This window comes from Neltuma alba, unplaced genomic scaffold (genome assembly GCF_004799145.2).
Source record: "Neltuma alba isolate B1F8T4 unplaced genomic scaffold, ASM479914v2 tig00013337_pilon, whole genome shotgun sequence".
NCBI classification, from domain to species: domain Eukaryota; kingdom Viridiplantae; phylum Streptophyta; class Magnoliopsida; order Fabales; family Fabaceae; genus Neltuma; species Neltuma alba.
In genome coordinates, this window is record NW_021637610.1 from 1 (window position 1) to 14380 (window position 14380).

A 14380-nucleotide genomic window follows, 5' to 3' on the forward strand; every position below is an offset into this window, starting at 1 on the left:
GTCGAAGTTGGAAATTTTAAAGACACTATAAAATAAAAAAATTTAAATAAAATCTTATGTAAATTTTTTAAAAAATTCAATATGCACTTCTGCTTTAATATTTTTATTCGATTTTATTGAAGTAATAATTTTCTTACCATTCATGAAAATATTATCATTCTTTAGTTAATGGTTAGCTTATGTGTGTTTAGAAATATGTTTCTTCAAAATTATAAATACTATTTATGTATAATTATGAAACTTCATAGCCATTGGTTTGTAGAATTAGTAGAAATATAATAAAGTGTAATGGGTGAGAATACAATGTATGTAACTAAACGAGTTTGTTTGGCATTAAAAACTTAAGTTGAAATGTTAAATTCATTTTTTAAACAAAGGTAAACAGTACAATTACCTCCTTCTATTTAACTTTAAATAGATAAACCTCTTGGGAAAAAAAAAATAGAAAAAGTGATTTTGGTAAGCTAAATGTGAAACAGCCATTTTATTTAGGAAGATTTTTCTAAAAGATAAAAAGTAATCTCTTTATATTACCCAAACCCAACTAAATATCTAAATAATTTTTTATATCAAGATTACATGTAATTTTCTTTTCATGCAATCGGCTATTAAAATGTCACTGATAAAAATTAAATTCTAGGAATTGAACGGATGGTTGAAGCAAATTTAAGGGTGGTGGAAATTTCGTTATTCCAAATCAAAATAACAAATTGAATTGAAATTGTTAAAAACTTAAGTTGAAATGTTAAATTCATTTTTTTAAAAATGGTAAAAGAGTACAATTACCTCCTTCTATTAACTTTTAAAAAAAAGAGAAAAAGTGACTTTGGAGGTCCTACTTTCCCTTCAAATGTCTGGAAGTCTTATTATTCTAGATTATAAGTTTGGATTGATAGAAGCGGATCATATTCTTGCTCAGTCCTCCTATCCCTTGTTTTTCACTTGACAGGAAATATTAGCGTTGTTTTATGGCTTTTTTTTTTTTCAGTGGCGTCAAGACAATTTCTTTATCTTATTTTCTTAAGTTTTTTGGTTTTCATAATAGTATTCTAACAATATTTAATTTGTAAAGTTTTTTTTTTGCTCAATGTCATCTTGTCTCGAATAAAAAATAACAATCATTATTTACATATTTGTAAGAAATGACTATTTTTAGGGGAAGAAAACTACTTCGAGTTACTGTTGGCTTATGATTAATGTATCAAAATCACTTTTTTTCCTGAGCCACCGACTCATAGGCAATGGCTTGGTTAAGGGAACCCACCGGAGCTGTAGCGAAAACATGTCTTCATAGGGCAATTATTACTGCTTATGGACCCGAACCTGGGTGATCTATCCATGACCAGTAATAAAACACTTCATTTTTGTTTGTTTTTGCAGTTTTTGTTCTGGTTTGTTTTCCTGTTTTGATTGTTTTGTTTGTTTCTTTTATTTGTGTTTTTATAAAAATTTACCCTTAACTTTAGCGTTTCCCACAGGAAAAAGGAGACAAAGACATCAGCGCATGACATGAAAAAAAATGTTTTCTGGTGTACATATGAAAAAACTATTTGTTTGACACTGGTGAATGGAATTTTTTTTTACCATCGAAATTTATTGTTTTGGCCCAAAAAATTAACCATTTTTTTAATCAAACAATGCCAGTAAAACTTGAAAACTAAAATCTAATCAACATCAAACTAGCAACTCAAAGAGAATATCAATAACGTAAGCGGTGCTCTAACAAGATTTTCAAGTAAAAAAAATCAAACTTATAAACACGATTGTGATCCAAGCCTGCCCGAGTCAATTAAAACTCAGTTGACGGATATTTAACTACTGGGTTTATATTAAGGTTGTATATTTAAGACCAAATTGAAAATCAAACTAAGTATTACTATTATATTAAAGATTGGAAGTGGTATAATGACAATAATTGGGTATGTGGACGTAGCTATAAACACAAGGCTGTCCCTCCTACCATTGTTCAGATTCTCGGGACCTCAATGATCTAAACTTGTGTTGGACAAGAAATTTTTGAAAAATTGTCGTTTATTATGATTGTATTGAAGCCATCAATTTAATTTGGAAGGTTGTAATGGTAACTACTCCTTAGAAAATATTATCGATAACATTAAATTAGTTATGCATAGAGATTGGTAGGTGATAGAGGATAAGAACTTGGCCAACCATTTATTAAAGTTATTGTACATGGAAAACAGTGTTTTCATCCTTAGCATCCACCATCTTCCAAGCAAAAGGCGGAACTTGATGACTAGAGCTAGGTGTACTCTGCTGTTGTTTGTGCCCTTGAGTATTAACAGTAAGTAGAGACCTCGTGGGCGTTATGTTTTCACAATCGCACAAAATCGGTGAAAGAGCATTGTTTGACTTGCGAATACAACGAATGGTGATATGAGTATGACGGCGATCCAGCTAGGCTGCTCCAAAACCATGAGAATGGCATGCAATGTTTGAATCACTTCTCTGCAAACTCAAGTTTGCGCCCTTCAAACTGATGTTTGCAGAATCTAAAAGTTGAGCTCGCAAACTCCAGCTTGGGACGTTTCTTGGGTTTCTCAACAGGGCACCTAACATGTCAAAACTACTGTTTTAAAAGCCGGATCGAAGATTGAACCGGAAAAATCAGCGGGTCACGGTTTTTACGATTCAACCGATCGAACCGTCAGTCGAACCGTTAATGTAATAATTAAATTAAAAAATAATATTATATACATATATGATAATATATGAATAAGGAATATAATATTAAATTCTAAATAGCACAACAAATATGTCAAATTATGAGCACAATAAGCAATAAATTAATATCTAAAAAAATTTTATAAACAAAAGAATAAAATTAGATGCATAAAAATTTAATTTATACTATATAAAATTTAATTATAAATTATTCTGTAAGCTTTATTAAGAAAAAAATTATAAAACATTTAATATATATTTCTTAATTTGTTTAGAAAATAGCGTAGACTTAATTATTAGGAGGCAGAAAATAATTTATTTAATAATATTAAATTATTTTTACAGCTCTTAATGCTTTGAGGCTTTGAGCCTTTGACCGAAGTTTTATTTTTGCTCCGTTTTGGTTTTTAAAATCAAATCAAAGGCACCCACGTGGTGAGAGAAGAAGTTCACTCTTGTAAGTTGTAACCTTATCTTTGTGATTGAAGTCGTGGCCATTCAACTTTCTGTGTTTCTGTCTGTCGCCACTGGTGTTTATGCAGGTTTTTCATTTTGTGATTATCATATCGTTCCAAAGATAGATTTCAGTTTGTGATTGAAATACATCTGAGTTAGTTATTTGCTCAAATTTGACCTCTATTTTCTCTGTTATTTTTTTTTGGATTTTTTCTTTCTTCTTCTACCCCGCTTTCTTCGTCATCTTCTTCAACTTTTTTTATTGTTCAGACCATCCGGTTTTGCTATCCCTGCCCCGGTTTCCGACTCAAATACCGGTTCTGAACGGTTGAAAATGGTCTAACTATATAAACAGTCTAATCATGTGAACCAAACCGTTGAACACACTGGTTGACAGCCAGAACGGTCCGACCGTCCTGTCCGATCCGATTTTCTCATCACTGGTCAAACAGTGGAGACGCCTCCCAATTCCCAAAGAAAAATAATTCATTGCCAGGCAATTTCAAATGATTATTGTCCAACTCAAGATGTCCCCCGTCGCTCGGATAAACCCAGACAATGATCCTTCTAAAACATAAATACGCCATACAAAATTAAATTCCTGTAAAGAACGTACACATAGACTATACGAAACTAACGCTGATCAGAATTCACATTCTAACACAAACAAAAAAATGAAAGTAAAATTAGATCTTCGGTACACAGCCAGGTATATGATATCACTATATTAGCTCTTGATGTTTCCAAAGAATCTTGAAAGGGGAACTGGACCATCTGCGTCTTCATTTTCATCATCCGCAACCTTGCTTCTTGACTTGTGCTTCTTCTCCTTCTTTGACCTCTTAGAAGTGGACTTAGATCTTCTCGATGCTCTCTCATCATCACTACTAGAAGAATATGAAGATGATCCAGAAGAACTAGATTCAGAAGACCTTCTCGAATGCTGTAACAGTAGCAGGGGAAATGAGCATGCATCCAACAGAATATGAACAACACAAATTACTGCCCAACATCGTTTGGATCATTCGAACAAGTATTCATTAAGCGATTCATCAAAAAGGCAACGAAATTGGATTTGATTATTGATCAATTAAAACCGAAAAAACAAAAAAAAGCAATATAAGCTGAATACATTTGCCGCCAAACTTTGACCGCCAATTATTTTGCAAAGTTCTCAACAACTTGCTATGAAGTGACAATAACATTTAAAATCCAGTTTGAATTTTCCCAACAGGGCTACCTGAAGAAACGTAATGCAATAACTAGCACGCCTATTGGCAACAGAACGAGTGTCAGTGAGGAAGTACAAGGTTTGGTAGAAAGCCAACTACCACTCCCACCCCAGTCAGAGGAAAAAATAGAGAAGACATTTTAAAGGAAAAGAGACAAAGCATCAGATACAATTTTATTTTATTTTTTAGTCTTTTCTTAGATCTAAACAACAAAATAATCAGAACCTCCAAAGCAGACCTAAATGACACGAGATGTATGACAAATTCAAATCAATTCACAAGCAAGCCTTAAAAAAATATAACATTTGCAGGCCTTAACTTTCACTCTAAATGCCTCAGAGCATCTTTATTCTGGATTCATCAATCTGCTCTGGTAAATTCTGGGACCAACTCTGCACTGGGCATTCACTGTTTTGGAAAACGGTTCACACAAATTTCTTCTAACTCTGAGAAGCCCCTCGCTATCAATTGGTAGGAAATTCTCATACTTATTCACGATTTCTCTTCCGTTAGTGTTAATGTTATTTCTAAAGATGATTTTTGAATTTTAGTTCCTTTTCTGTTGGTTGGCTTACGATATGTAATCTTTAAACTTATTTCATTTAATATATTTCATTTTGTCGAAAATAAAAAAATTACACCTACACCATAATTAATCCAATATGCATCATGGTAATGAGAAACTACGAGGAAATATGGTCAGTAGTTACGGTCTTCAAAACACAAACGAAAAAGGCAACAAGTCATATGATAAAATGAAGTGTCAGATTAGAACAGGACTTCCCAGTTCTTATGTGAACAAGTTAAATTTAAATTGATGGCATCTTTAGGAGTCAAAGTACCTTTCTCTTTTTGCTGCTGTGCTTCTTTGGAAATTTGTACCTTTTATCTGCAAAGTACATAACATGTAATCATCGCCATTAAAAGCTGAAGATAGAGCAGAGCATCAGGAAAACACACCAAATGTCTGCACGTTAAACCTCCATACCTTTTCCATGTTTAGATTTGCTAGCAGAGTGATTTCTTCCTTGGGCAAGCTTGCGTGCCCTTTCAGCATCTAGTTGAGCTCTGTACTCTCTCATCATCCTATCCGCATCTGCTTCCAACTCCCCTTTTCTCATTTCTTCTTCCTAATGAACCAAATTTGTACCAATTGAGTATGTAATTTATATTGAAGAAGCACAAGGAATTAACAGCAAGATTGCCCTACAAAATTGATGCAGAAAACATGCCTCAGGTTTTGGAAAATAATTAGTGGCTAGAAATAAAGCAATCCACGTTATACATGTCACACCACCAAGATGATTTGAATAACCAGAAATGAGAAGTCTTCAGCAAAGACGCCCTACAGATTTACACAAGCCAAGCTTTCTACTAAAATGAGGAATCAATCGTTCATACAAGAGACAAAAGCGTGGACAAATATAGAAGCATGGGGACATGCCACAATAGAATCCAAATACGCTATGAGAATAAATGCACTTTGATCACATCTAAAACAAAATAAGTGACATTTAGGTAACCACAAAAAAAAAAAAAGGAATCTCTTTCTTTGAAAAAAAAAAAAGAAATTAGGGAAAGAGAGAGACTAAAGTCCAGACACAAATAAGGCCTGATATGAATAAGAGGGCACATGTTTAATGAGAGAGTGAGCACCCATCCCCTAAATTTACAGTAAGAAGCAAGATGATGGTATACGTAGCAGATGATAAACAAAGAGATGGTAATGACTAGATATGAAAAATGAAATGTAGAACATATCAAAGAAGGCAAAGATCAAAACCATGAACGAGGGGGGATTGAAATAATGAAAAAAAATCACCAAGACAAAATAATAATAACGGTTTGAGGAATGCAGCTCATATAAGGTTACCTAACATCTACTATCATCATTTTCCTTCTTTTTTTTTCCAGGTAAATGAGAATCAATCGGCACAAGTAATGTACGCAAAATTGGAATGCTTTTCTTTAATCTTTTTTTTTTGGGGGGGGGGGGGGGGTTGAATCAGGTTATTTATGATGGTAAAAGAGGTACCTTCTTTTTCCTTTTAAACTCCTCCCAGGTAATTGTGTGGGAGGTATTAAGGCTAGCCAAACGAGCAGCATGCCACTCTGGTGAATGAAAAGAACCATCCACCTGCGACAGTCCTCATCAATAAAGGTCCGGGAAAAGAAGAAACACGCTAGTATAAAGCATATCATGTTAATCCATCAATGCACTGGAAAAATAAACTAACAAAGCAGAAAGAAGAAGGGTGAAGCATTGCCTTCAATAAAATTTACCATCATAAAGCTCTCCATTTCCACTAATACATTTAAAAATTATAAAAACAAATAAGAAGGAGGAGGAGAAAAAGAAGAAAGATTAGTTCTGTCAGATTTCCTAACAAACAGGCACCAAAAACTTCAATTTGATTATGAAAAGGTGTGCGTAAATTGTCAATCCAAGAAAAATTGCTCATTTCTTGGCTGTGCAATGCAATCAAAATATTCGAGTGATAACAAGTAAATCCTATTTCTGACGCTAGGTAGCTTCTTCTTTCCGTTCTTTCTAATCCAAATTTTCCGCCAAACAGTCACCTAAAGTTTCAATTTCATTATGAAAGTGTGTTTACAATGCCAGGCCAAGTTAAATTGCTCATTTCCTGGCTGAGCAATGCAATCACAACTTTCAGGCGATGACAAATAAATCCTACTTCTGAGACCAGGTTATTGCTTTCCCGTCTTTCTAAAACAATTTTTCAATTTTCTCCTTTATTTCAGAGTTAGCATAGGTGCAACTTGAAACATGATATTAGCTCATTTGAAATGTATAAGTTTGCAATAAATTTGACACAGTACTAATCCAAATTCCAAAATCCAATGCATTTACAGGCTTTTCCTTGTGATCTTTCTTTACCAGAACAACCCCAGGGTACTGCATTACAAGTCAAAACAAACATTTATAATTTACAACCCACACATCTTAGCAGCTTCTCAAACGGCAAAAAAAAAAAAATTGCATCTTTTGAACCACACAATACCAGTTAATTACATATTTTTACTTCCAATGTTAGTTTGATCCTGTTCCCCAATAAATATTTTGCAGTAAGCTAATGATACAATCAAATGTCATTCCTCTACCAGGGCAATTCTAGCTATGCTGATACTTTTGATAACCGTATTCATTCAATTCATATCAACATTAGCATTTCGAAGCAAGCTTACATTAAATAGTGATACTTGTAGCTAATGTTAATCGTAAAGGCTCAGAATTAGACATCTATGAATCTAACATCTAAGATCATCATAATAACTCCAAGAAGATTCTGTATGCTAGTGCTATTGGAACAGCTTTATACATAAGCTTGAACCCCATGCAAACTAATAACGCTTGTTTTATGGTCTGAATATGACGCCAATTTTCAAAATTGAACAGTTCTTTCCTTGATGAAGCATTTGGCCCTCCTTTATTAAAGTTATTCTCCTTGCTCTCAGATGCCAAACGCTTCTAATATATAACTAAAGTTTTCTGATGATATTGAGTCAATTCTTGATAATTATGTGATTCCTGTTCTACCTCTCGTCATTACTATCATACAAAGTGGGGAAAATGTCCTAATACATAAGTCAAAGGAGTTAATGGTTAATGACAACAACTACCAGTCTCACCATCTTAACATTCTCTTCTAAAGACCATCAGCATTCTAACTCTCACAAGGAGAATTATTTGACCAGAAAAAATGGTGTAGGATGAAGATGCATATTGATTAAAACTTCAATTTGGGAATTAGGACATTGTTAAATAATTAAATGTTAAGTTTCGTCTAGATCTAAATTTTTAAAGTTGTCAAGTAAAGATTCTAAATATTGATTTGTGCATGTTTTATAACAATTTAATTTAATTATTATATCATTTGTAGCATTATAAATAGGTGCCTGTAGGTATTGTTTTGGGCAGCTCAGAACTTGATTTGTTTCATGGAACTGAAGGAAATTCTCCTTGACTATTAGCACTAGAGAAAAAGATTTTTGCTTCTATACAGCTAGCAGTTAGCTATTTCAGTAAAAATGCTCATTTTTATCCAAAGCTTTAACAATTTGGTACAAAATCCTCTAATTCAATATGGTTTCATTGCTGCTACAGACCCCATTACACAGCAACTAGCCTCTAGAGCCTTGTGTTCAGAAGCCTTAGATGTTCTTGCAGCAAACATGACTACTTTGACGGTCACTTCACAAGACCTACAAGGAGACTTTCTGCACTTTACAGAGGCAAAGTTGCTGAACCTAGCCATGTTGCACAAACTCATGCTTCGCATGATCAGGGTGATGATCCAAATGATAATTATGATAATGCGCAGTGCAGTTGGGATCATTATTGGCTTACTCACACCATAATGGATTTTCCAAATTTTGAAAGAGGAGATCTGAGAGACTGGATCCTTAAAGCCAAAATGAATTTTTCAACATATTCAAACACCAAAGAAATAAAAAGTAGATGTGGCACCAATGTATTTGGAAGGTGATGCTTTGGATTCATGTGCATGGCTGATCAATAAACACGCCATTTTATATAGGATTAATGTGGGGAATGACATTAAGACAAATAAAGTTTTGAAAGGGAATTTGATGTGGAAGACTCTTGACGTGAACCAGGTGGAAATTAATGTGAATGGGGCCTTCCATGATGAAAAATCATATGGGTGGCATTGGAGTACTTAATGGTTTTGACGATCCTGTGAATGTTGATTTAACTTTAATAATGGAGTCTCTTGCGTTGAAAGAAGCTTGTGGCATGCTTCTTTTTTTTTTTTTTTTTTGAAACCCCTAGAAGAAATTATGGTTTTGAAAATGATTGTACTCTTTTTTTTTTTTTTTCCTTTTTTGTTTCCTGGGGTCCTCCTGGAAGTATTCTACACGTTGGAGTCCTAACCAGAGTATTTTATATTTGGCAGCTTATCAAGAAATGAAGTATTTGGTTGGGTAGCATCAACAGCCGCAAAACGAATGCACCCTGAAAGGGAGACTTCTCAACTCTCATCCCTCTAGCTAAGATCTTGGTTGTGGACTCTAAGCAAATTTATAAGTATGTGAAGGAAAGGGATAGTATAGGCTGAGATTAACTGGTTCCCAGTAGCTAACCTAGTTTTGTTTGTTTTTGTAGTTTTTGTTCTGCTATAGGCAGCACTTCTAAGTTTGTATTGCTGCTTGTCTGCTTTGTTAGATATTGGTGAGTGTAATCTTTTTTTTGGGTAATTTCAATCATTTAAATTTACTGTTTTGCCCTAGAAAATCCATCTTATAATGAAGATCCTAAGTATTTATACCTGGCACCTCCTATATGCATATATACATACATCTTTTCACTTTTCTAAAACTCAATTGCAAACATTCAATGCCGTTGAAGATTGATAAAAAACTAGAGACTCCGAACTATTTAGTAGATATGTCTGCACAAGATATGAACAAAAGATGGCACAAAATCGGTGAAAGGAGATGGTTTGTCTCATCAAAAAAACGAATGTGAATGACAGCTATCCAGCTTGCATGTTACAACACCATAAGAATTGCAAGACTCTGTGAGCGTTTGAATCTCCTTTCTGCAAACTCAGGCTTGCATACTTTAAATTGATGTTTGCAGAATCAAGAAGCAACTACTTGTTGCTTCTGCATTTGAGCTTGTAAACTGCAGTTTATGGTGTTTCATGGGTCTCTCAACAGGGACCCAAACATCTCAAAAACAATGGATCAACAGACCAATTGAGGAATTTACTTGAAACTCAATTTCCTATCTTCAACTTGGGGACAAGTCATCTCAGTGTAATATAAGAAGTCCTCATAGACATATAGTAAGTTCAAAATATGAAGATCGGAGAAAGTGGTCCAGGACCAGAGTAATGGGATAGGTAACATAGTGGGGAGAATGGTTAAATGGCATGCGGCAGTGGTGGGAATACACTTAACAACCACTAATAAGCACTAACACTTACTATGATTTCACCCTTCCCTTCATTCACGAATGCTTCATGATACTACGATTTCACTCTTCCCTTGATTCATGAATGCTCCATGATAATTAATAACTATTTCCTTTGTAGTATTTTAAGTGCCCACAGGTGTTGATAGGGTCAATTCAGAATGTCCGTTTCGTTGTACTGAAGGAAATTCTCCTTGGCTGCTAGTCCCTCCATTTCAGAATACATCTTGTTGGAGGAATTTATTTGTTACATTTCACTACCTCCTGTCCTTAATCCTTAATATAAGAGCTAATTTGACTTTTAATTTGATCCTAGATATAAGAGTCCAATCCACTTTGTCTCTCATATTTATCATTCTTTCTATAGTAGTCCTTATAATAGTTGCACATATTAAATGCATCATCAAATAGTAGTTCTAGCTGATACAAATGATTAGCAAGGGTATTTTTAGGAAGACAATACATATTTATTACAAACAACTAATTTAACTAATTTTCTTAATCTGCTTAAATAGTATATGTCTTTTTTCAAAGTTTAAAGCAGCATTTATCAAAATTTTCACTATTATACCTCTATTTACTCCAACAACTTCAAAGCAGCATTTATTAAGCTTTAGGGGCAAATTTGCCAATGTAGTCAATATTCTTATGTATTAATTGTATTTCTTACCTGAGTGCAGATACCTTTAAAGACCTATATTTTGAAACTGAGGGAATAGTATTTAAGAGAGTGAGAGTATTGCTTCTCTAATGCTAATAGATTGCTATGTAAATATATATATATATATATAATTTTTCACCTTAGCCTTTATCAGGTTTAATCATACTGGCTTGGTTATTTCTTGGAGATTACTTATTTAAAGGGTTATAAATAGTCTTCTCAAAGACTTGTGCCTTCATTAGAACAATTACAATTATAACTACAATTTCTTTCTTGAATGTTTTGGCTTTCTGGTTATAAATAAATTCTGTTAGTCTCACCCGGCGTTTTACAAGGGCAATACTCATACAAAGTTGTTTACTTCAACAAGATAGCATATATGCGGTAGAAGCATCCATAAAAAAGCCGAATAATTGGTTGTTTGTTCAGTTCCAACAAATCAATACTTTGACAACGGTTGCTGCAGACTGCAGTTTAGTCTCTTGAAAAAAAAAAAAAATTATGAATGGATGGTCAGCTAGAATGAACTGATATCACCAAATGTGTCAGAAGAATCAATAGGTCCACAACACTATGGATACGAGAATGACCGATGTAATCCAGCAAAGCATCACAGCAGTCATCTATCGTCCAAAAGTTTTGACCTTATTGGACGAAAGAAGCGACAAGACACGGGATTCTTTTTTTCCAGCTTACAATAAGCACACTACACCCTTGAAAATGGCAGCCACGAATGTAATAAACTCATCAGTAGTCGCAATCGAATCCATAAAAATGATGGAGCGAGGTGAACAGCAAGGGAATCATTCAAGCACATTCCATTACTAATTAGAACAGACAATTCGGAAAAGGGTAGAGCGCCACAAAATTAAATAAAAAGCAAATGATAAATAGGAGATGAGTAATCCAGATTAAATTATGAAGAGTAAATAATGCCCGTAAAATTCAGATGGAAGAAATGTAACAATTTTACAAGTAGTATGAAAGGGTGCAGACCATGCCGTCTTCAACCTCCTCGGGCCCGGCAGAGCCGGCGCCCAGCCTGGCTCTCTGCATAGCTTTATAGGCTTGATTTTTGCCCATTAGGTTAGAACAGATAAGAACTGAGAAAGAAGGAATTGGAGAATAATATAGACCGCTATGATTCAATTATCAAGGGTAGATGCAGAACTAGAAGCCCCATGCCATGTGCATGGAGATTGCAGACGAGGAAGAGAGGAAAGTCATGGATTTTTGGCGTCGGGTATTGGCTCACCCCAATCGGTGAGAGTCGGATGAGGAGACGGGAGAGTTACCCAGGGTCAAACGAATCCAATGGATTCCAGACCCCATGCAGTTGGATTTATATGGAGATCATTTTTTGGCCGGTTGGTGATTCTAAGTTTCAAACGAATCAGGAAGGGACACAGTCCCGGGACCTGAGGCATGAAATCTTAGGAGCCGATTTGTGATTCAAGATGGGTCCAATAAAGTTTGCTCAATTTATTAAAACCCAAGAAAGTAACGAGCGGTGTGATTCAATTAAAAGGCCCACCATTTCCGGCCATTTTACCCAGACTACCTAAAAGAACGTTTCTGCTTTTGTTCTGCAGCCCAGGCCTGGCCCTTGCTGGGCACAGGGCTAGTGAAAATAATTAATAATTGCCCATGTGACAAATACTCCATATCCTTTTTTCTGTTCTGTCCAGTGACAAGTGCTACTTGTCCATGGGCTACATTTCTTACGCAACGTCCGTTATTAATTTGTTGTATAACAATATGTAACTGCTTGAAATATGTTATGGCAAGAGTTATTGCTCATAATAAAATTGTATTTCATTGTCTCATCAATAACAAAGCAATTAAATGGGTTTGTGTTCAGGCGGATAATGATTTCATTTTGCATGATGAATAACTAAACAATTAATTGCCACTCTTACCACTTTATTTGCTAGAGAGAGAAATATCGTTATCAATGTCAAGGCACTTAAATGCATTTACTCGGATTGATGGTTAATATGATTGTACTGTTATTTATGATTATAAGATTACCGACTTGGTCCCTTTTTTTTTTTTTTTTTTACCAGAGCCCTATTTGGTTATAATTTATAAATTATAAGTTTGTAACGCTCAATAGGATTATTCACTCCAGACAGGGGAAATGGGAATTAGATTATTAGAGGTTTATATGCCATAGCCAAATATATTCTCTGCCGTTTCTTTACCGTCTTCCTTCCTCATCCTCATCGCTGGCTCCCCAACACCGCCACCGACGTGTCCGTTTTGGGTCCGCATGCCCTGCTCATCCAACCCATGAGCATTCCCAAACAGCATCGTTTGGAATGAGACTAATCCCCATTTTCCCCCCCAGATAAAAAAGATATTTTTTATTTTTTAGAAGTGTTCAGTATTTTAAATTGATTAATTTTTATTACATTTAACACCTTAAAATATGTTTTCATAAGTGTCTAATATTTTAAATTTATTATTTTTAGCGCATTTAGTATCTCAAATATTTTCAACAGTATTTATTATCTTAAATTAATTAATTTTTAATGCGTCTAATACTTTAAAATAATTTTTTTCAGCACCTTATGTCTTAATTAATTAATTAATTTTTTGTGTGTGCACATGCACTGAAAAAAAATATAGAAAAATAATTAAAAATAGGCAAAACTATAAAAACCTGATAAAATGAAAAAATTATAAAATCTTATTAAAAATCAATTAAAATTATAGAGATTTCAAAATTAGTTTTTTTAAATACATGATAATAAAAACTGAAAAGATGGATAAAAGATGTCAAAACTCAATTCAAAATTATTTTAAACAATGTTAACAAATCATAGAAATTTATTAGTTAACTTCAAAAAATTATACGACCTCCAATTCTAATTATAAGATCTCATTTATAGTTTATAAACAAAATTTTATAAATATGATCTAAAATAGTGCCTCGTTTGTCAAAATGAAAAATGCAATGATAACTCGTAAATGCTGAAAAATCGGGTTAGAAAAAATGATAACCTTGGTTGACAATCATTTAAAAGAATTTGTTAGAATAGTTATATTAAAATAATTTGAATTTCAAATTGAGATTCTCATTATTTTCACTTATGTTTTACAATTATATTTTCAATTTTTACAATTAAGATCTAATTTTTAAAATTTAATAATATTTTTCTTGTGGTTTGAAATTTTTTGTAAAAATTTCGGTACTGATATTAATTAAAAATAATTAATTAATGTTCACTTTTTTTTGGGGAATAATTTTCAACAGATCTTTTCTGTATTTATAATTTACAATAATGTTTTCTAAAAATAATTACGATCACAATTGCTTTCACTTTCAGCGCTACGATGACAGTTGACAAGGCACAGACACACAGTGTAAACAGCTCAGCTCATCTT

General features: G+C 33.7%; 1 protein-coding gene across 1 annotated transcript; it reads right to left on the minus strand.

Annotated features, from left to right (window-relative positions):
• Positions 1–3606: 3606 nt before the first annotated feature.
• Positions 3607–12112, minus strand: LOC114736467 (pre-mRNA-processing factor 40 homolog A-like). The gene is made up of 5 exons (XM_028924307.1): positions 11987–12112; positions 6406–6507; positions 5359–5500; positions 5213–5259; positions 3607–4081 (listed from the first exon to the last, which is right to left on the minus strand). Exons 1-5 carry the CDS (start codon positions 12071–12073, stop codon positions 3866–3868), a joined length of 594 nt encoding a protein of 197 aa, XP_028780140.1. The 5' UTR covers positions 12074–12112; the 3' UTR covers positions 3607–3865.
• Between the last annotated feature and the right edge of the window lie 2268 nt (positions 12113–14380).